Source organism: Lampetra fluviatilis, chromosome 7 (assembly GCF_964198595.1).
Source record: "Lampetra fluviatilis chromosome 7, kcLamFluv1.1, whole genome shotgun sequence".
NCBI classification, from domain to species: domain Eukaryota; kingdom Metazoa; phylum Chordata; class Hyperoartia; order Petromyzontiformes; family Petromyzontidae; genus Lampetra; species Lampetra fluviatilis.
Window position 1 is genome coordinate 4,100,504 of NC_136281.1, and position 24,776 is coordinate 4,125,279.

General features: G+C 46.9%; 1 protein-coding gene across 2 annotated transcripts in view; it reads right to left on the reverse strand.

Annotated features, from left to right (window-relative positions):
- Positions 1-24,776, reverse strand: part of LOC144933451 (uncharacterized) — a 51,180-nt gene that overhangs the window by 23,364 nt on the left and 3,040 nt on the right. For both annotated transcript variants that reach the window (XR_013637056.1, XM_078858209.1), the window contains one exon: positions 21,274-21,339. Coding sequence is in view for 1 of the 2 variants with exons in the window: in XM_078858209.1 (XP_078714335.1) it covers positions 21,274-21,339 (66 nt within the window). In the remaining variant the exon portion in view is untranslated. The remainder of the gene's footprint in view (positions 1-21,273; positions 21,340-24,776) is intronic.

Genomic DNA, 24,776 nt, shown 5'->3' on the forward strand with positions numbered 1-24,776 from the left:
CCCTGCGTAATATTCCCGGAAGTCATTACAATAATTGCCCTCCTTGAAGGCACTGTGCCAAGATTAATATCATTGCCTTGTTTCTGCATGGTTGGCCTTCACGTCATCAGCTATTCCTTTTACTGTAAGTGATGGGCTTGCGGTGTGCTGCCCTCTGTACTGACGCAGATCTTGAAAACGTGTGTTCAAGCCCATACGGATAGGGCACACAAAAATAAACCCATTAAAAACGAACATTTTTACCATGTAGTTCAGTATTTACAACAACTACAAAAAATATCTTCAAAGTAAGCTGTTTCCACTGGAAACAATTCATAGCAATTTAACGTGCAGAGAAAATCAAACAGATGATCGCAGCAATTGCTTGATGTCGGGAGTCCAAAGAAAGCTTTCAGTAATATTATGATAGGGCGCGTTTAATTTCTAAGGCATTTTAATGTGTCCTGTGTCATGTCACCAGCAGCATTTGGGACAGTGACATCATCGTGTATGAGCGGTACCATCTGTCTAGATAGTACTGGCTTTTTAAAACGTTATTTAATGCTTTAAAACGCTTTATGGCTAACTCTTATCAGGGTTGCAGGGACTCTTGTTGAAAACATACATATGTAATGAGAGAGCGCCATCCAGGGGGTGCCAGAGGGTAATGGGTACAGCCACCATTACGTCATCAGCATCCAATCCTGATGGGGGATATGATCTGGGCCGGAGAGGACGGGCGGGGTTGCTGAGAGAGGTTCGGGAACTATCGAGAAGGTTCCCCGAGGGGGCGTGGCGAGAGGCGGGGCTTAGCTCAGCCGAGTAGGATATAAGGGACATCGGGGGAGGACTCGTGGTCGGTGTGGGAAGCCTGGGTTCCGGACCAAGTCGCTGCTCATCTCCTCCTCGCCACGGGCCACGTCGCGGATCCTCCCTCGGAGCTCACCTCCGCTTCTAGCACGCCGTCAGCCAGCGGCGAGGCCGGGTTCCCCAGCTCTGGTGACACCCGCCATCGCGCACACGGAGGCGGTGTCTGCCATATTGCGCGCGGAGGAGACGTCCGCCATTACGCGCTACGCGGCAGGATGCCGCCATCTTGGACGGTGCGGCGAAGGTGGGTGGGGAGCCCGCCATTTCCAACGAGCCGCGTGCTGGGAAGGGTGCGGCAGCCACTGCTGTCGTATGGAGCAGTACCGATCGCGGCCGTCGACCTCCCCACGTTAAATAATTAATCGCGGCGGGCGGCGACTGGAACGCCTTCACCTGGAGGTTCGAGGCGGCGTTCCGGTCGGTCCATTGGACAGAGGAAGAGGCACTGGTTGCTCTACCGACCGTGCTGGACGACGACGCTCTGGCGGTCTTCAGGCCCATTCCCCCGGAAAAAAGGTCAACGTTACAGGGTGCGCATGCCGAGATGGCGGAAGTTTATGAACCACCTTCAGACACACAGAGGAAATTTATACAGCATAAGCGGGGCAGTTCGGAATCTCCCCTGGCCTACCTTAGTGCTTTGATGGTGTTGGCTGTGGCCGCCTACCCCAATGTGAAGCAAGAGGCCCTCAGCTTGCTCGTCATGGACCGTATGTTGGCACTGGGAAGAGACATGGGGGTTATCCTTCCTGCATGCGCCACGAAACGCAATCATCCAGATGGGCTGCCAGGTGCTTGCACGTGCACGAAAATCTGCAGTGCTGGTCGCAAATGGCGGCGTGGACGGGTAACCCGAATCATGACGGGGAACCACAGGGTTGGTCACAAACTAAGGTTGTCGATATTCTGCCACGGGAAGAGTCTTCGGACGGTGATCTGGCCGCTGCAGCTTATCGATGGGATCGGAGACGGGGCGATGCTTCTCGTCGCCGAGGGACCGACGGACCACGTCTTCGTGAAGACCGGGGGGCTCTGAGGCCGGCCGTCACTTGCTACCGATGCAGCCGGCTGGGTCACTTCACGAGGGAATGCCGGAGTCATCCTCGTTCTCCATCTTCGACTGCTGTTCCGACTCCTGCTGCCCCTCTGACGGCTCATCTTCCAAACCTGCAGGCGAGTCGGGACACACGGCCCATTTTGCAACCTCATGCATCTCGAGTCGCGGTGCCTGTTCGCTCACAGCGGGATTTGGTTGTTGGGACCAATCATTCAGGTTCAATTACACAGAATTGGCCCAATTCGCTCACACAATGGAAGAAAGTGGCGCATTGTGTAGTCGCGGCGGCTGCGGGATCCTCGTCGGTGCCCGGTTCGATGCAGGGTGTGAGCGTTTGTATCTTGGTGGACACGGGGGCTTCCGCTACTATAATTTTGGATGTCATTTGTTGTCTATTCCCGTTGCTCAAATACGGCCGGTCGTTCACGCTTGTGTGGCGGCTAATGGGGGCAGCATGGGCGTGATTGGCCAGGAGGATGCCCTCGTTGTCATCGGTGATGTTGCCGTATCGGATCTGGTTTTGATCTCGAGGTCGTTGGCTGTGCCCTCTTTGCTGGGAACTGATTTTCTTCGTCGCATGCCCATTAAAATCCTGGTCGATCAGGGTTGCTTGGAGATGCCTTCAGGTCGTAAATTGTCCTTTTTGCCCTCTCCCTTGCTGTGTTCGACACCGAGCAGCTGCAGTTCAGGCCCTCGTTGATGTCAAGGTGGACATTTCTCCATTACGCTATCGCAAGGGGATCGGACATGTTGATTCGGCGGCTGGAGTCCTTCTGACCTCGTCTAATGCTGTGACCCGAGGGTTGGCGCTTGTTGGCACGCAAACAATTGTTTGATCCGAGCAAGCCCTGTTCTTACAGGTACTCAACAGGGGGTCAGATGCTGTTATAGTTCCTGCTGGTACGGTGTTGGCTCATGCCACCACCATGTTTTCGGACCACGATGAGGTTCAGCCGCAGCGGTTGGTATGGGCAGCTCAGCCTTGCCGTGAGACGGATGAGCGATGGGTTGCCGCGTTGTGTGGGGAAAATGCATCCTTGTCCTCCGAACAACGGGGTAAAGTGCGCTCCCTGCTATGCAAATATTTGGACGTATTTAGTAAGGATGAATTCGATCTGGGTTGTTATCCCACCGCGTGCAACGTGCGGTCAACGACATGCTGGCCACCGATATTATCTCCCCTTCTAATAACCTTCGGGGCGCGCCTGTTGTACTCATCAAAAAGGACGGTAGCCTCAGATTTTGTGTCGATTTTCGCAAGTTGAATAAAGTTTCGGTGGTCGATGCGTATCCACTTCCGCGGATGGATGACTCTCTAGACGCCTTGTCCGGCACAAAATATGTTTCCACCCTTGATCTGTTTTCGGGGTTTTGGCAGCTACCCCTGGACGAGTTGTCGAAGCCAAAAATCGCGTTTCGCACGCCTCAAGGTCTCTTTCAGTTCAATTGCCTTCCGATGGGCTTAAATTCGGCTCTGGCCACCTTTCAGCGGTTGATGGAGCTCGTTTTGGCCGGCTTACAGTGGGAAACGTGTCTCATTTACTTAAACGACGTTATTGTTTTTAGTCGCACTTTTAACCAACATCTGCAGCGACAGCGCTCCGCTTTTGATAGAATGCGCTCCGCTAACTTGAAATTTAAGCCGGCCAAGTGTCACTTGCACCAGAACTCAGTGCGTTACCTGGGTCACATTGTTAGTTCCGAAGGCATTGCCACGGACCCTGAAAAAACTGCCTGTGTCTGTGATTGGCCGACCCCTGCGAGTTTGGGGGATGTGCGCAGCTTCATAGGATTTGCGTCAAACTACCGTAGATTCGTGCCGCATTTCGCTACAGTCGCTGGACCATTGCACGCATTGACTACTAAAAATCTGATGTTTAAATGGGGTCCGTCGAAAGAGGCACCGTTTTTGCCCACAGTGAATGGCTGTCTAACACGCCCATGCTAGAATATGCCAATTTTTCGCTGCCATTTATCCTTGACACCGACGCTAGCGATACTGGCATCGGCGCTGTGCTGTCTCAAATTAAGAATGGCGTGGAAAAGGTGGTCGCGCACGGCAACCATGTCCTTTCACCTGCGGAACGTCACTATTGTGTTACCCGGAGGGAACTTTTAGCCATTGTTTATTTCGTCCGCAAATACAGACCTTACCTCTATGGCAGGGAATTGTTGTCCGCACCGATCATGTGGCTCTTCAATACTCCTTGAAAATTGAGCAGCCAGCTGGCCAGCTTTCTCGTTGGCTCGAAATTTTGAAGGAATTCTCTTTCAGCGTCGTTAACCGTAAAGGTTCTTGCTACTGCAACGCGGATGCTTTATCGCGGCTGCCACAATCGCCTCCTTGCCCGTGTCTGTCTGGTACAAGTCGTTGTGGACCCATTGCCTCACGGACAAGTACGGCTATGTCTGCAGTTGCTGCTTCTGAGCCTTTAGAGGCAGGTGCGCCAGTTGACAGCGACTCCCCCGCTCCGTATGGATGCACGAGCAGCTGCTTGATGTCTCCTTAAGGGATCTGCGAGATCGGGCTGAGCATAGGCAGGTGACTTCCACTTCTGTTGAGGATGGCCGGTTGACTCTTCACGATGGCCTTTTGATGTGGAGGGAGGAAACGTTGGATTGTTGGCGAATTGTCGTTCCCCTTGCCCTTCGGTGCAGCTTGGTTCACGCTCTGCACGGGGAGAAGTTGTTACACCTTGGGGTGCAAAAGTCGCTGTTGACATTGCAACGGGATTATTATTTGCCGGGGATGACGGGCAATGTCTCCAAATGGATTCGAGCTTGCAAAGAATGTGCTCAGAGGAAACCGCTGCAGCAGAAATGCCACCCGCCGCTGCAGTCTATTTCGGCCTTGAGCTGGTGGCATTCGATTTTTTGGGGCCCTTTCCGGTCACGTCTAGAGGGAACAAGTTCCTTTTAGTAAGTGTTGAATATTTTACCCGCTGACCGGTGGCTTGGCAGCTACCGGACCAGTCGGCGGCCTCTATTACCGACGCGTTTTTGAACGGGTATGTTATGGATAAAGGTGCTCACGTACAACTGCTTACAGACCAAGGCCGGAATTTATCCTCTAAGTTGTTTCGCGAGGTTTGCGATGCATTGGGCACTGAGAAAATCAGGACGTCCCGTACCATCCTCAGACGGACGGTATGGTTGAACACCTGAACAGGACCCTGTCCACTGTGCTCTGTCAGACGGTGGACGCCAAGTAGGCGGATTGGGATCTGCATGTGCCTAGCGTGCTCGTTGCGTATAGGATGGCCCCTCACGCTTCCACGGGATTTTCGCCGTTCTTCCTTATGTATGGGCGGGAGAACGTACCACCTATTGATACCCAATTGGGTGCACCGATTGCTAATGCTAAGTCTAAGCTGCCAGAACATGTCCGCGATTTCCTGCGACGTATTTCTGACGCACGGGAGGCGGCTAAAATGAACACCGCCAAGACACAAGCGCGCAATGAATGTCTTGCGCGCAGATCTGGCCGTGACGTGCCATGGTCTGTTGGTGACAGGGCTTGGTTGCATTGCCCTCAAGTACCCATTGGCACCTCCCCTAAGCTGCATAAGCCCTGGTGCGGACCAGTGGAGGTGATCCGAATCATTAGTCCGCAATGTGTGCGTATCCGGGCAGGCCGCTGTCTTTGGTTCATCCACCCCTCACGGCTGAAGCCGTTTGTTCCTCCTCAGCTTACCCCTTCATCTCCACCAATTTGTCTGCCGAAGTCTGACGTGTCTGACGAACCGGGGGTGGCGCGGTTACGTAATGACCGTCCGAAGAGCTCTGTTTTACCTCCCAGTGTCCGAGCCCCTAACTGCCGATGTGGACTGCGATCCCGACCGGGCCAACCATGCTGCGATGGAGCCCTCCGCTCCGCCATCGCTTATCTTGCCGCCTGGCGTGCCGACCAAGGAACAGCAGGAGGCAGTTTCTGCTGCCGGTCTGGCATCACGGACTCACTCCAAGACGCTTCTGTTTTGTTGAATTCGCCACACGGCATTCTCACCTTCTTGTGTTGCTGCGTTCGTTCGTTTTATTCTCTTGTTAATGTTAAATGTTGTTGTGGGCCCTTGGCCTATTGAGTGCGACTCCTCCGCAGAGGACGGGCAGAGTTGCTTAGAGAGGTCAGGGAACTATCATGAAGGTTCCCCGAGGAGGCGTGGCGAGAGGCGGGGCTTAGCTCCGCCAAGTAGGATATAAGGGACATCGGGGGAGGACTTGTGATCGGTGTGGGAAGCCTGGGTTCCGGACCGTGTCGCTGCTCATCTCCTCCTCGCCACGGGCCACGTGGCGGATCCTCCCTCGCTTCCAGCGCGCCGTCAGCCAGCGGCGAGGCCGGGAGAGCGGAGCGAGCCTCGTGGGAGCTCGGAAAGGGACGCCTCGTCCACGGGGTTGGAAAGAGGGGAACACCGGAGGGGGAAGAAGCACCCGAACAAGCATCGTCGTGGAAGTACTTTATTACACATATATAAAACAACATTCAAAAGGAAATACTGTATAGCGATAATCCTTGATATTCATGACATTTCACAGATTAAACACTTACTTTGGTTTTAAATTAGTCATCTCCATAGAACATTACGATATTAAATCAGAACAGTGCTAACACGAGATTATTCTAACTGAGGCTATCGGTCATCTCCGACTATATTTACATTTCACGTAAAATATTTTTGACACCGCTTCAAACAGAAATGTCCATCGCAAAACGAGATGAAGTGTCAAAGTTGTTCGACAAGTCATTAACGTTGATGTCGCGCTCACGTACAGACACACACAGAGACCAATGCTGCAACCACTCAAGCCTGCACAGGCTGTTTAGGCCTCCACTACGAGCGAGCACCTTTGCACTCACGCACGTACACTGGGATGCACACACGTACACCTGAATAAATATACGTGCATGCACATAGGGGCCGTCCATAAATGATGTCACTCGATTTTGGCCAATTTTTGACCCCCCCCTTCCCCCCTCGTCACACGGCGTCACAAAAAGTCAGACCCCCCTCAAATATGACGTCACAAAGCTCTGCCCCCCACGCCCCCTAAAACCATATTTCCATTTTGAAAATAAAACATTACAAAGGCTCAGTCCCAGCAGCTTTTTTAACCATCGCACAACAACTCCTCTCCCGCGGCCCATCCTGGCTCCTCCCCCCTTAACCAGTATATATAAGGTCGGGTTTCTTGGGACTTCTCTCTACTTGATACAGACATTGTGCTGTGACGGTTCCACCTGAAGACGGAAGCTTGTGTTGCCTCCGAAAAGTCGTGATTAATTATTGTATTTCTATTATTTTTATTATTTTTTTTTATTACTTATTTTTTACCTACGTGACTTTACCGAAAAAAATCTAAGTATGAATCACGTATTAATTTCACAGAATTAAAAGCCCTGGTAGAATCAAAATGTTTAATAACAATCATACAAAAAAAATGACAAAATTTTGCTTCTCCTGACAAATTTTGCTTCTCCATAGGAGAATGGAGAAGCAAAATGCTCCTTCATGGAATAAAAAAAAACTAAGTGTTTTTTGCGCATAAAATACTAAATCGTGCACATGGCAGAGGTGGGACAAAGTCATTGTTATGCAAGTCCAAGTCGAGTCGCAAGTCATCAAATTCATGACTCGAGTCTGACTCGAGTCCAAGTCACATGACTCGAGTCCACATCTCATAGGTGGGACAAAGTCATTGTTATGCAAGTCCAAGTCGAGTCGCAAGTCATCAAATTCATGACTCGAGTCTGACTCGAGTCCAAGTCACATGACTCGAGTCCACACCTCTGGCACATGGTATACTGAATCGTGAGCGGTTTAAAAAAAATCATTTCCATAAGGGAACTCCGTAGTTAAATGAAAGATCCAAAATGGTTAAATTCAGTCACTCATGGTTCATAGTAGGACAATGGCGAAAAGAAGCATGATGCCATTTTTTGGGTACAAAGGACTAAAATTTCATGGAGGAATAATTAATCATGGAGGACGCGCTGGCTATTGTACGCTTGCCGAATGATGTATATTTAGTAGGTACTCCATGATTCATTATCCCTCCATGCAAAAAAATGGCTGTTTGATATCTTTATACTCAAAAACGTTTCTCTCTATATTATCATAAATGTTATCGTAACATAATAATAGTATACAAATGTAATACTGATATAAAAAAAATACATTTAATAAACAAATGTATGTGATTTAAAATTCTGTCGATTGATATGACAGGAATAATAGTACTTACGTTTTTATTTTTATTCTAAACTATCAAGCGTGTTTAATATAACGACTGCATTCAATTTGTGTTTGCACTTCCTCTTCCTGTCGAAGTATTAATTATTCTTTATAATAGTGTGACGTGGTTTAACTTCCGGTTCTAAAGTTTAACATTAATATAATCTCTCCTAAAAATAAAAGGTGACCATGACAAATTTAAATAATAAAAAAGTTAACAATGATCATTAATCAAAATTAGTGTTATAAAAATTATATTTAATTCAGTAGAACGTGTTGTTTGCATTTATTTATAGTTGCGCATTTTTATGTGACGTCACATTTCTCAAACCCCCCCTCCTCCTCTCGTCACACATCGTCACAAATGTCTGACCCCCCTCCCCCCTAGGTGCGTGACGTCATTTATGGACGGTCCCATACTTGCATGCACAAACAACAAAGACACATGCGCTTGCTGGCAGAGGTTTTTGAAAGCAAACAGCTGGTGTCACATGTACCATACGCTTTGGGTAAGAAGCACACTAAAACAATGTTCCTATTACCTTTGCACCTCTGATTAGCACACGGTTGATTACGTACGATGCGAAAGAAGTTAAACACACACACGCGTGCACTACTTTTAAACGAACAAAAAACTTATTGGAAAAATCCCACCGAAAGTGCTTAACACGACTAGCAAATGGACCCGTGCCATTTGCTGAAAGGGTTTAATTTGGCTGATTGCTTGGTTGTTTCCAACATCAAAGAAACAACGCGGCTGAATGGAACAAAATCCGGTGACCCGTTTCATCCTCCTGACCTGGAAATGAAGCGCAAATGGATTAGCCTTGGGAGAGCATTATACGAGAACAGCTCCAGGTCCTCGTAAACAACATCGCATGCTCGCGAAAGGTTAACGTGATTACCAAGTCCAGCTTCCCACCCAGCCGCTACCCACGCTTGTATTTTAAACACAGCACCAACCCAACAATAACCATTAGTGAGCCTATATAGTGTGTGTGTGTTTATATGGCTTTGCAGTGTGTTTGCAATATTAACTACCAAACATAATTATTTTAATTATTTATCAATGAGACAAATTGAAAGTGGCAGATCAACGGAGACTGTGCAATAAAATATAATTATTCAGTGGAAAAATCCTTTAGCAAACCATTATCATTGCATATTTATTTACCAGTCTCACATTAGTCATCGCAAAGAGGAAACTCGGTACTCAATACAATGTCTTTATAATTCCGATAAATTCGGTGTATACAGGACTCTCACTCTCTGGCTCTGCATATAAATGATGGGTGAATAACATATTATGGAAGATAATTAAAAGGAAGTGCAATGCTAATTTAGTAGCTATGCCATCTGAGTCAGGTTTCATTACCCTGTAAAGAGTAAATATTCGACAATTACAAAAAAAAAAATCTTAAATAAAAGGTTATGTTGAATATTTTGTATTTCTGAAATACAAAATATCCGGTGACCCGTTACAAAATATGTATGTTTTATTACTTAAAAGGTGATGTTGAATTATATTTCGATTTAAAGCTTTCGTGACTGCAGGGATTCATCTTCTTGGTTCTTTCGGTAAAGTCACGTAGAAGGGAAATAATAAAATAATAAAAATAAAACATAATAAAATAATTCTCACGACGTTTCGGCCACAACGCAAGCAGCCGTCCTCAGGGGAAGACCAGGTCTGTCGGGGAGACAGCGTCTGCGTTGTGGCCGAAACGTCGTGAGGATTATTTTAGTATGTTTTGTTTTTATTATTTTATTATTTCCCTTCTACGTGACTTTACCGAAAGAACCAAGAAGATGTTGAATTATGTTTTCTCTACTTATGAATATTTATGAATAATAGTGGTGTAAAAGTATGTTACGGTCTTTTTATGCTTTTATTTTGCTTACACATTGGAGTTTGTTTGCGGTTTCCTGGGATTATTGTAGGCCTCGACAAATACAGGGTGGATCGGTGGTGTCGTGGTTCACGCACTGCACTATAAACCGACTGACCTGAGTTTTTGTCAAAGCCAACACAAGGGTGAGTGAAGTGGTCGTGATCTCCCCCTCACCAAACCGCACTCACAATTGTGAGCAATTAAGGAATCCACTGCGGGATGAAAGCCTCCCCACGCAATATTGGTCATTAGGAGGCCTTCATCCAGCCATGAACTTGACAAAGGGCTAAAAATAATTAGAAATAAAAATAATGATAATAGGGGTTTCCCTTTTTTTCTGGCAACAAAACAGGTGTTAAGATGTTAAAACACCAAACTGAAACCTTTTACAAGGAATCATGTCTGCATTAACCACAATGCTTGTGGTCAGAATGCAAACACCAGTCTCTGGTGTGGACCAATCAGTTTCAAGGACAATGCATCTATTACCAGATTGTGTTTTTGTTTGCATTCTGACTACAAGCATTGTGGTTAATGCAGACATGATTCCTCGTAAAAGGTTTCAGTTAATTGGTGTTTTAACATCTCAACACCTATTTTGTTGCCAGAAAAAAGGGGAAACCTATTCTCATATTTTGGTACTGGCAAAGGAGGTCCCAGGATGTAGAAATATATAGTTGACATGACTTGACGGAGTCACAGCCCAGGAATGGAACGCGCCTCAGAGGACGTCCCACCGAGGATATGGAGCAATGAAATCAGCACTTTGTGCAGGTGCTAGGTGCTCATTACATCGCAAAATTGTGAGAGATGGCGACAGCTTGGGGGGGGGGGGGGCTCTATCCAGCCGTGGAATGGCAAATGTTTTAAGACGGCCAGTGCGGGTTGGTGAGGGGCTGCTGGTCAGGACTGGATGTTTGCTGTGGCTGGCAATAAAACTCAGGTGACAACGATGAGTGCAGGTTATTAAAAAAACTAACCTAAGCTCAACTGGTTTGCAAATTCTTCCGTGTACAGCTGCAAACAGTTTTGCCTTTTTTACTTGGCATTGCAAAAGACTTTGGAGCCAAGAGATCGGAGAGGCAATTTCATGCAAACCGTTCACACTCGCACTGTGCCGAGGCCGGTGGATGCACGGTGTTTCCGACCCAGGGGATATCCTACTGCTGCTGCCTTCATTTCCACACGGCAACATTTCTGGGCCGTGTGCTCCAAAGGTTAGGAAGAACACAGGCTGCGAGGTGAAGGCTCTGCCTTGCATGTTTATTCCCAACCTTCGTCACAGAGGCCCAAGGCGCACAGCCACGCATTTCGATGAATAACGCTGCGCGCCATGGGTTGTTTTCGCAGCTTTGTGCTGTACAGCTCTCCGATGTGTTTTCCGGTTGTACCGCGTGCTGGTATAAGGCATGATGGTCTGACGTTTCATGAACTGCATTCAGTGCCTGAACAAGCTCGCAACACGTGGAGCAAAACTCCGGACGTCGTGCCGAATAACGCACGGACGTTACAGTCCTCAAAAACACGCCTGAGAGCCCCATGATATATCTTTTTAAGTTTTAAAAACAGTGGGCGATATGTTTTTCATTTATATGAAAGAATTAATGAATGTTCAAATACAACAAAGAAGGGAAGCATGGCAACATTTTGGCAAAGAGGAAACGTCCACTCTGCGTTGTTTCCGATGTCTTGTTTGGCAACACAGCAGGGGCAGCCTCATCGTCACTCTCGACCTGGAGAGGCTCATATTGACCACCGAGCTACAACAAGCCACACCGAGCCACTCTGAGCCACACCGAGCCACATCGAGTTACACAACCACAATGTCCACAATAGCTTATGTTCACCTCTTAAGTCGCAATTGTCCACCACGAAGACAAACCATAATGAGTGTATCTTCACTGGTACCACAATAGATATTCAAGTACATCTAAATAATGTTATTCGTGATACTAACTGAAAGTGTAAATATTGCAAGATTTTATGCAAGTTGTTAGTTATATAAATGGCATATAATTAATTTTGAATTCTATAAATGGCCAAACTTTGCATCTCTAGGCAAGGGGATGTCAACCCAAATACGGGTGCAATGCAAACGCAAACAGCTAATGAACTACGACATTACACATTTTGCAGTAGATACGGCTTGACAAAAACACATTTTTACTTAAAATAATTCGCAAGATCAAAAAAAGAGGTCAAGCAGAAGAAATGTAGTTTTTTCTCTCTTTCAAAACCAAACCGTGGATAATACAATCCATGACCATACTGAAATTTCAAAATAAAATCACCGTCACAAAAGCTCGAAATGTACGGAAAACATTGCGAGGTAAGAAAAACAATGCAATGGAAAGAACAACAGGAACAAACAAACAAAACCCCCACTGGACACAAACGCGTGCAAGAGCACGTTTCATTTCTGGCTCATTTTGACGTTTAGTGCGTCAGTCGGCGAGTAATTGGAGCCAAGGGCGGCTGGACACGCTGTGCCACTAACACGCGAGGACTCGGCGGGACGCGGGATTTTTGTTGTTCTGTGCACCGAGGCAAGAGCCACCGTGGCGGCGTAACGTGACCGAGCGATTCGATTTGCTCGCAAAGCCGAGTCGGCCTCGTTTATGCCACGGCAGGCGCTGTCGGTCTAACCCACGCAGCCCAAGGGTGGTAACGGCAGCGCTCATACATTTGCAGATAGTGATGGTTAGAAGGCCCAGCGATTGTTAAACAACCTTCTGTTGTGCTGTGCCACGTCTGTGGAATGCCTTGCCCACCGGTGTTGTCCGCGATTTGGAGACCACGGCATGTGGCCAAAACCCGTCTCAACACGTGTTCATTCTTTCTCACTTTGGGTTCTCTTCATGCGCTCCTATACTTTTCAGTTATTCCTCCCCTTGTCAAACAATGTATCCATTCGTGTGTCCATTTATTTATATTTGTGATGTACATCGTTTTGAGTACCTTGTAAGAAAGGTACTTTGTACATTTTACACACTCTTGAAATAGAATATGTAAACGATAAAAAAAAAGTCAAGTTACGGTATTAGTCGTGCAATGAAGCACTTAAAAGGTGGGTCACGTAAAGGCCATCATCTCTGACCCTACTCGCCAAATGCTAGAATTCGATTATTATTGTTATCTGAACTGATTGAATATTTAAAAATTAAAACAGAACGTGTTTCATCATACACACTTCAAATATAGTTTATCACAGTTGGCTGCGTACGGTGCGAAATAAGTTTAACATACATACAGAAAACACCGTGTTCTCCTTATAAATGACAAGAATAAGAAATATACCCTCGTATTTTTTTTCGAAGTCTTCGATATATTTCGATTTAAAGCTTTCGTGACTGCAGGGATTAATATTCTTGGTTCTTTCGGTAAAGTCACGTAGAATGGAAATAATAAAATAATAAAAAGAAACATATTATTATTCTTTTTTTATTTCCATTCTACGTGACTTTACCGAAAGAACCAAGAAGAGTCTTCAATATAGTTTTTTTGTCTGATTGAGAATAATGAATGGCAATGCTCAACATTAACATATGCTCGTCTGCGAATGTTGCAACAACAACAAAAACGATTTGGACCTGTAAACGATTCAGGGAAGCAAGGTGAATAAAATTCACCCTTGGAAAGTTGTTTGCGAGACTAAAGCGTCCGAGGATGGCTGTTTAAACAACCTTCCCACGAATGCCAGTGCATTTTTCCCTTGCGAATGAAATGCCCTGCTATTTCTGTTAACGCTATGCAGGCATTGATGTATGTAAATAACATGTGACCCCATTTCACCACCAGCATCTCACTGCACAGTAGATATCCCCCCCCAATACATTATACATCACGCTACAGAACAGATCCTGCAGAAATGATTAAACTACAATTGAACAAAAAAAGAACACGTAAACAAACGCATATCATCACACCACCTTGCCATGAGTGAGGCACACGTGAACTTAAATAGAATCATGTGCACCTTAATGGGAATGTAATATTGCACAAGACATTTTTAAGTACAGTACTGCATTATACTGTACGCCTGGGATGGAATCGCCCGGAATATAATGCGCTCAATCTCATCACATCTTGGCAGCTAAAGCGGGATTGAGCTCGGAAGGCGCTTAGGTGGGCGACCACCATGCATCACAGGTGTTGCAGGCTGCTTCGGGGCGACGTCGTCAGCAGAGGGCATTGCGGGAAGATCCAGTGTTATACTGTACATCTATGCTCCGACGTCTATGCCTCCCCAGCATTCACAAACCCGCACTGCCCAGGTTCAATACCCACGCGGCGTGGGGGAAACCTTCATCCAGCAGTGGATTGACAAGAGGCAGCCGAATAAAAGACGCCGCCAGACGAGCAGGCCTCAACCTACGACAAGAATCGCCCATTCGCTTCGACGCTGAGCTGAGCTGAGCGAGCGCGGTTGCTCTGCGTTTGCGCCTCCTCTCGAAATGCCCCCGGGGCTGTCAGATCTCAACCACCGCGCCGCCCGTCATCTCCCGGCGGCAGTCGCCGGCAGGGTTCAACCCTCCCGGGTCACTGCCCCGCGCGAACCTTGCACAGGCGTCGTGCCGCGGACTGCGCCTCATGCAATTCTAATAGCAGCAATTGTGAGCCGAAAATGCAAAAAAAAATTGCTTCGTGTGAAAGGTGGCATTATGAGGTCGATTATATTCGAAACCTCAAAAAATAGCTAAATTGCTTTGAGCAATTTTTGCATTTTTTTAAACGGCTGCAATTAATAGAGGCGGAAGTAGACCTGCACGGGGAGAGACACAACAAGGCTATTGACCTCACGCATGCAGTGGAAAACGATGATTCCCGTGTTAGCTATGGACACGCTTTAGCCCTGCAGCAGCAGCAGCCTGGCTTCTGTCGGCTGTCACCACCGAGGCAGTAATCGGCAATGGCTCCCTCCGATTAGCGCCGCAACCTCCGATTAGCGCGGTTGGCTGTGCACGTTGCGAAAGAAGTTCAACGTACATACGTATAACCATCGTTTCGTGGGGATAAAAACAAAAACCTGTTTCAAGGGAGGAATTATAAAATATGTTTCTTGTTCAATGCGAACAATGTCCTCTCGGTCATGTCAATTGCCATTCATTATATAAGGGTTTTCTCGGTTGTTCTATACGCCCGAGAAAAACGTCAGACGTATTCAATCTAGATTTGAAGCTTTCGTGACTGCAGGAATCCATACTCTTTGGTTGTTTCGGTAAAGTCACGTAGGTAGAAAATAAAATAAATCACGACGTTTCTGGCGCAACACAAGCGTCAGTCTGCTGAGGCAGACTGTTCTAAAAGGTTTTAGAACAGTCTAAAAGGTTTTAGAACAGTCTGCCTCAGCAGCAGACCAAGCTTTCCCACCTGATGACGGACGCTTGTGTTGCGCCCGAAACGTCGTGATTTATTTTATCTTATACCTACGTGACTTTACCGAAAGAACCATAGAGTATGAGACGTATTTGTTAAGAAAATATGCGTTACAAACAGAAAACATTGTAGAGAAAAATAAAAATCTGCTTTTATTTTATTTAACGAATGTTTTATACATTTTTATTGTCTAGCATATTATGTGTGAGTGCCATTGGAATAGTTACATTCTTGAGGCCCAGGTAGAAAGAGGACCGAACCCTCTCTCAAAGAGGTGTGTACCCTCCACCACGCCACACTGGCATCATGGGTCGTAAGAGATTGCATACCCACACTGTATCCTCACCACACCGTGGCTGAACTATTGAGTGTGCAGGCTGTGCAACTGCGCCTAGACCCACTGGCCAGAAGGCGCCATAATTTGGGTTACGAAGAGGGGGGGGGGGGAGAAGGCGGGCAGGAGGCCCCATTTCACTCCGCGCACTAGGGCCATGACACACAACCACGGCAATCCCACCACAAAATGGTGAAGTGACCCACGTACTACTATCGTGTTGCACTACTTCATTGCTTTGCGGATGAGCACATTTACGAATGCAAAAACTCGGTTTCCACTGGACACGAACACACGTGGTATTGAGACCACAGGTCTTTGTGTAAAAAAAAAACCATTAACTCACGTAATGGTGTTCTCACCTCAGAGAACACATTGATACAATGAACGGAATGTTCTCCCACTGAGGGTGCAGGCTTCACCGCACAATCGCGGCACGCCTTGTAAAACCAGGCCACACGTACGGTGTCATCTGAACAACTCCGCCGCAGCTCCACGCGGTGTTATGTAAACACATCCCGTGCGCGACACGAAGGAGTGGGGGGGGGTACGCTCTCATAGTAACACCCCCCATCCCAGGAGGAACTGCCCTGCACCCCGGACACGAAGCAGAGACCCGAGAAGGGTCATGTATGTCAGTGGCCAGTGGGGTGTTTTCACAAGAACGGCCACTGGCGTTTCAAGGAGGCGTCATGATGTCAAACAATATTGACATCACCGGGTTGCATCAACAGTGACGGATGATTGCGGCTGCAAGCGCTCGACATCAGAACTACTGCTGCTACTCACATCGCCTTACATCAGCCGTGTCTGTCTGGGACAGTGATTCGGCAATATCTATATATCCGCGCCTGGAACACCGCATCATCCATCATGCCTCTCTCGCTGTGGCTGTGTTTACTAGTCACGCGCCCCCTTCCAGTTCATCAACGAACGGGAAAATAATGAGGTTAGAAATTAAACCCTGGCTATGAATGCGGTCACTACTGCTAATGATAGCAAATTTTATCAGCCAATTAATGTCTGAGGAGTCTACCAAAGCCTGACAAGCAGGTTCCTTGGTTAAACATTTCAAAGATAATGAACACAACTGATAACTGCTTTGCAAAATAATGAATTTTATTGATTAAATGACTCGTCTTCGCCGAATGCCCTGGTCGCATCGCGTCCGCACGCGCTGGAAGAGCAAAACTCCCCAAGAGGCGGCAGGAGGAACGCGATTGATCCGCCGCTCGGTGCGCATGAATTACTCTGACTCCTTCTGTGAAATGTGTCTGGCCAAATTATAGATCAATTTAACGGCGTGCTGCATCAAAAAACAAACAACCAAAAACAAAAACGACCCTTTCACCAATATCAAATGATACTTGCCGAGAAGACCTCGCATTTTTTCCAGGGCTAATTTTTAAACGTTTTTTTCACCCCCCCCCCCAACCCAAGCTTTCCTATCGACGCCGATGTGGCTGGAGTGGAGCGGTCATTCCCACACCGAGCGCACGTGCTTGCACGACTCTCATTGGCGCGAACATCTTACATTATACATGACACAACTCCACATTTCGCTGCCACCATACAGCCCGGTCTCGAGTCCATTTATATTCTGCCGACCTTGTTACAGCAACAACCCAATCTAACGGGCAAATACATGCATTGATTCGCTCAGGCACAATTCACCTTTGAGGCATGGGGCAGGGCAGCAAGCCTGACGAACCGATACGGAGGCACTCTCTCGCTCGGACACCTTCACGAACTGAACGCGGCACAAGTCGTCAATGACGCCGAACGTGAACGAGCATCGGTGCCACAGAGGGACAGTTCACCTGCTGCCCCGTGTCTCCAGTTCCCTGGCGCAATAGAATAAATCACTGCTGCCCCACATTGTAAAGCCACGTCTATGAATTCCTGCTCGTGCCGGGGGTCGTTGTTGGTATTTCACCACGATGGTCAAAACGGGTTGGCGAAATCTGTCGCTCGCAAGCGACGTAGCCCCATGGCAGGGAACTGAACATAGGTTGCCGGCTTCGCAGGGCAGCGCGCAAACCCACTGCGCCCCAAAGCCCTCTGCCCGATAAAAAAAATTAAATTCACCTCGATTTGATTTGTTTGACAAGAGCTCCTCTTGTTGCCCAGGTTTTAGGCTCGCTCGGCTCAAGCGTCTCTCGGCGACCACTATGAATCCTAAGTAACAATAAACAGATGCAATAAATATAAAGCACGCGCAGGGATCGGCCTCCTCGGGGCAAGCTCCATGGCAACCCGCCCGGCGCCCCCGCGGCCGCCGGCGCCCCGATGGGCTCCGATGTCCCCACACCCTCGCGCGGCGCGCCACGCACGTACGCACCATTAATCCATCCACCTCATACCGGGCGGGGGTGGTGGGTACCTCGGTGGCTTTCCACCATGGCCACCGCTCGTGCGCCCACCACCATAAACAATTAGCCGCAGAGCTGCGAGCGGGCTGGCGGGATGGGCTTTGACGCAGATGTTTTACGGCGACAACGAACATGGGAATACACGGAGCACTCGTATTCCTCCTGGATCTGTGTTTGTGTGTGTGCGCGCGAGTGTGGCTGGTGGGGAGCGGTGGTGTGGTGGTTATGCGCGCTGCGTTTTGGAACCCGGCGACCCAAGTTCGACGATTATTTGAACCGGTCCTGGGTCTCCCCGAGGTCAACTCCGCCTTGATGTGGTTTGTAAAATTTGCCACTAGGGAGACAAAGGCGGCCGGGCGTGGTGCTGGCCACCCACCCCCTCGTGTGCTGTGCGAACCTTCATAGCTGTTCGCTAACAGCACTTGCCCCAGGCTATAAGGGAGATCTTTGTCTTGTGACTGGAGGTGCAGTGGTTTGCGGGGGGGGGGTGTTGCAGGTCACTCACGACCCTGGCGACCCGAGTTCAATTCCCACTCACGGCCAACAGCAGTGACGTTGATCTGAATTGGTCCTGGGTTTCCCCTAGGTCGATTCAGCCTCAAATGAATATCCAATGCGGCGTGCAAACATCGCCATTAGGGAGACAAAGGCGGCCGGGCGTGATTGCAGCCACATCACCGCCTCCTGTGTCCTATCACTCTTCGTAGGTGCTCGCGAACAGCACTCGCCCCAACAGTCTGTTAAGGCTATGACGGGGCTTCTTTGTTTCTGCAGTGGTTCTCGCTACAAACTGGTCGACCCGAGTTCAATTCCCAGCCACGGCTCACATCAATGACGAGTGGTATCTGAACAAGTTCTTGGCCTTCCTCTCGGTCGACTGAAATGAGTACCAGATGTAGTGTAAGCACTGAGGATACAAATATGGCCAAGCACGGTGTTGACCATACCATCCGCTTATTCACGGTTCGGGATTAGATAGGTGCTCATTAACAGCATTTCTATAAAGGCTGTAAGGTGGGCCTTTCATCTTTGCCTTTGTGCGAGTATGCGCGACGTTGCATTCCGTAGATTCCCTTGAAAGCCTAAGACAATTCAGCATGCTACAGTGTCCATCCGTGACTTGAGGCGGCGCATGGTACACACCTGCTACTGCACTCCAAAGCTCTTAATTGCCTGGCAGAAATACAAGAATATGATGAGACTGGAATTTGGAGAAACACCGCACGGCGTCAAACATCAATATTTTTTTTATTTTATTTAGCCGGATAGAGCTGTGTGAGAAGACGTGCAAAAATGACGATTGGGCTTAGGCGTACAATTTTCCTACTAAACGTTGCCTGTGAGGATTAAATAAGGTACTGTAATGGGAAATATAAACTATTGTAAATTAAGATTACACTACTTTGTGTTGTAGGGGGAATTTTTTTTTAACTCAATTATAGTATCTGATGGTAACTTTGTACCTTCCAATGAAGGTGATGTGCCACAACATGAATAAAACACGAGGCGTTCTCCGGACGCTGTACGTCAAACCTCTTTCCATGGATTAGCTTATATAGTACTTTCCATTACTCAAAAAACAGATATGCTCGGCTTTATTAAGTAATTGTCATTTCAAGCGACTCTATGCCATGTGTGATCAAAAACACACATCCGTCTAATCAAACGTTTCATTATTACGTTCCCAATAAGGTTGCCTGCGCTGGGTTTTATGACCGCATTTTGTTTGAATATCAGCGCATTTAATAATCTTTAACAAACATGGCACGGAGACCACGAATCGTGTGCGGACATGCGGCACACACAGAAGGACCGTGTGACATGCGGCACACACAGAATGACCGTGTGACATGCGGCACACACAGAATGACCGTGTGACATGCGGCACACACAGAATAACCGTGTGACATGCGGCACACACAGAATGACCGTGTGACATGCGGCACACACAGAATGACCGTGTGACATGCGGCACACACAGAATGACCGTGTGACATGCGGCACACACAGAATAACCGTGTGACATGCGGCACACACAGAATGACCGTGTGACATGCGGCACACACAGAATGACCGTGTGACATGCGGCACACACAGAATGACCGTGTGACATGCGGCACACACAGAATGACCGTGTGACATGCGGCACACACAGAATGGCCGTGTGACATGCGGCACACACAGAAAAACCGTGTGACATGCGGCACACACAGAATGACCGTGTGACATGCGGCACACACAGAATGACCGTGTGACTCCAGGCCTACTCGGCGGTTCGCAAAGTGCCTGCTATACTAAAAGAAAAAAGTGGATTTCTTTGACACGGTTCGAATTGATTTAAACCCTCCATTATTCTGCCAGACTGCCATTAAAAGGAAATAAAAATATATATATATATAGCTACAAACGTCCTATTTGTACTCACACAGTTGCAGGAGGTACTGTTGCAATTTCATTGATCTTTTTTCAAATATATATTTCATAAAACTCCATTTGCAAATTGGTCAAGAAAACGCCATTAAACTTATCAGAAGCCTCCTGGTCGAAAGGAGGCAGGTGAATAAGTGAAAGGTTACTATAAAAGTTATACATTATGGTAATGCAAAACACTCATTAATGGTATCAGCCAAACATCATAATGGAGGATCCTCCAGTAAAAAATCTACAGATCCAGGGGTATATCCCTGACTAAATAATTGAAAAAAACAAGAAAAATGAGGGCAAGCACACTCGCCTAACAAGAGCTTTTATACGTTCCAGATAAACAATTCAACTCTTTACACCGTTGTTCATCCAAGTGTATCGTCCCCACTGGCTGTAAGCACTCATGAATGCTTTTTGCAACAATTATTGTCCCTTTAAAAGGTAAAGGTGCAGCCCTGCAATTGCATTTACTGATTATAAATATGCAAGCATAGATTTAGTTGAACATAACTGCATGCACACCATGTGTGCGTGCAATTTTTATGTTTGTGCGTCACACTTACACACATTATCATCGCTTCAATAAGATGCTCTAAAATACAGAAAGCCTAAACATAAAACAGATATGTTTATGGAATGGTGTGAGCTGGGGCATGAGCAAAGACAAGCTGCCTGGCATGACTGGCAAGGTGAAGAGGGCAAGTAATGTATGTCCGAGTGACGACCGGAGACAGCTCACCTTCACGACTTGCCCAGAAAAGCCACTTCTGACCTCAATTAGATTTAATGCCTCATTCCCGGCGTGCTGCAGGAGATAGAAAGGAAAACAAATGCACAAACGCACAAGCACAATTTAAGACCTTGACGTACGAACGCTCACAATTGTTTGACGGGCATTCCCAGCCAGGATAACAGTGCGACATAAAGTTTGCAGCACGCAGGTATGGCATTGTCATGAATTTTATTTGACGGTCCTTAAAGATCAAAACATTTGCATTTCATTAGTGAGCCGAGCAACGCTGCAAAATCCATGTATGTCTTTCCCCATTTCATAAAATCAGTGACATTGACCCCGGCGCATGCATTGCCACATTTGTCTTGCGATGGTCATGTTTGCTAATTACCGTTGGGCCTTGGACACTGGGATTACAGTATTATCAATAGCGATAATTGCAGCAAACAGGCACCTGGCAAGTCGTCTCTATTTGAATTGTCTGCTTCTGATTGCTGTTTGCCCGCCTGCCTCGTTTGCTGGAATATATATATATCTTCTGGCCAATCTATTTTCGCGTGCGTGCGTGCGCGTGTGTGTGTATGCCACGTCAACAGTTCGGAATGTCAATTTTCCAGGAGACGAAGTGACATTTCGGCTCCTGTGTCTGCATCTGGCGCTCGTCAAAAAAAGTCTCCCCCTTTACAAAATCAATAGACACTTTTTTTTTTACACTTTTGCCTTCCGATTGCAAGCCACGACAGCTTTATTGCACAGCGACATCATACTAATAACATTACGCAAAGTGCACACGAAAAAATGTTAGATTAACACACACCCATTATACATCGTAGAAACCTAATGTGTAGAATACTAATGGCAGCAAATTGTTCGCCAAATATTTAATATGCACTCAATGAGCCGAGAACATTCATTGCGTTTAATAAAAAAAAAGGAAAATTAGCACATTATTTTATGCTCAAGAATATTAAAACATTGTCTTTTGGAACGAATTAAATGGGTTTATTTTGCAACTTAATCTTTGTAAAGCCTGCCACCTAGTGTTCATTGACTCATTCTCAGGTAGATAAAACATCGATAATTTTTAAAGTTACCTTTATTACACAAAAAACTACAATGGGAATGCTGGTTTAATAAAGAATAAAATTTTAGCAGCCTCAGCATCACAAGTACAATGTCCTGTCAGTTTAACCAGGCAGTAGTGTAGTGTATGCAGATGCCTAGTAAGATGGGTATGGCATAACATTTGTTGCTATGCTCGATTGTACGTAGCCAACCGTGCTAATCGGAGGTGCAGATGAAGGACAACAAACTAAACCCAAACAGCAGTTCAAAAGAAATTAGTTTTCAATCTAGATTTAAAAGTGCATAGCTCCAGTGGCTTCTTCATTTCATTTCGGATGAACATTCCAAACGGCCGCAGAAGCGCATCTAAAAACGTGCAATGGGGTCACCATCTTTGTTCGATGGCTAGCCAAATGATGCTGCGAGGCTGACCGGAGTTTCACGTGATGGTTTATGCTCCTTTACAAGATCAGCAAGGTGGTTCATTGGTGGCAAGCACTTTGTGTGTAAAGACTTGCGACCTTATGAAGTATTCGTGAACGTTGCCGATAATTGACAATATACTAACTACTTAATTTAATTTTAACACGTAGGCTTCCGCGACCAATATTATTCATTATAAAGGTTTTTGGGTTAGATCGCGTTATTTAATTTCATGTTGCCGAAAATTGAGGATGCATTACATGTGTTCATTCAATAAATGATCGAATATCAAAAATGTTTAAATAATCAAACATCATTCCACAGATGGTTTCTTTTCACTGGCGTGCGATTGGATGAGACATTATGAACATCAGTTGGAGTTTGTTCCAATGGGGGGAGGGGGGCCACTGGGCTTGGGTATATAAGGGCAGTTTGCAAGCCAGACAGGACAGTTGCTCCTCTTCTGCCCACATCCATCATCCTTCTACTGCCCACATCTTCTACTGCCCACATCCATCATCCTTCTGCTCCAGCACCCGCAACTGTGGGCACGGCACCAGCTTAATAGCAAGCTGTAAGTCTGCCAAATTATTTAATAGTTGTGGTGGGATAAATTGCCATAGTTGACAGTTTTTTTTTTCCTGTGCCTTCATTTGTTAAACTGCAGATGGCGGACCCAGGTGGAGAGGCGACTCGGCAAGGATCATGGGGCAGACACTTCCCGGAACCCCACAGCATCAGCTCGCAGGCGAAGGAGGTGCCACCGGGGACTTTGTGCCTCAGTGAGAGACCCCGTAGTCTTAAGCTGTGGTGGTGCTTTTTCTGCAATATTTTACTGTCTTTTCTTGGATTTTCTGTTTCCACTCAGTCACATATTCACTTTAAGATGTTTTTTGTTCATGTTTTTGTTTTTTTGTTTGTTGCGGTTGCACCCGATTCAAGAGCCGAATGGCTCACAGGGCTATACCTAATAAATTAACTTGAACTTGAAACTTGATAGCATGCCGAGCTGTGCACCCGGTGAGGTGAACATGTGTTTGCTGGATGCGTATTTGCTGGATATGTACGAGTTGAGGGTATGGAGGACAGGGCTGGTGTCGTGGATGCTGATGGTGGTTGTTGTTGTTCTATTGCCGTTGTTTTTTTTCTAACTGGAGGGGTGATGCGTGGGGCATCACACGAGAACCTGGCGAGAGTGGGACTCAAGCCCTGAAGTGTCTCTTCCAGTGCCGGCTCGTTGCATCTCCACTGTTTAGCACACTCTGGTCGTACCGCGCCACAAGTCACACAAGTGTAACAATTTAGCAGAATTTGCCCGTCGAACTCACTCCGAGGTGTGAGCCCACCCCTGGCATGCGTGCTACTCGGGAAGCCAGCTTCTTTACACTTCGAATATCCGAATGTCATACCAGTGACCCAGATCCAAGCACAGCCACTGGGCTAACCACGGCTTAGTTTCAGCCGAAGCTGTCTCAGTGCTGAGATCTGGAAATTATTTCCCTGTCCCCCCCACCCCCACCCTTCCCTGCAATTCCCACTGTCAGGGGGCTAGACAGTGGGGTCCAGGGGGTAGGGGCTTGGAGGGACCCTGGGCAAGATTCCTTGATAAATTAAGCCCTGGTGCTAACTCAGCACCCGACAGTCTGGCTCAGCCGCGAACGATGATGAAAGCTTTACTCCAAGCAGGTCCACGTGTACACCCAATAAAAGGGCTCACACCACACATCAGCATTTACCCTTGCATTCGAAACAAATAGTGGATGTTTTAATCTGTGCTGTTTATCAAAGACAACTGAAATATAATAATAATAATAATTTATTTACATCCCTGTCAATCTACTGCGCGACGAAGGCCTCACTAGTAGAATACTAAAGACATTTTCTCATAACATTTTCCATCCTTAAATTATCATAATTGCTTGAAATCTAAACTTTCATTTAAAGTAAACATTGCTGTATACACAGTTTTAAATGTATACAGCCATACTGGAAAGCAAACACTGAGTTTGCACTCAGAGCAA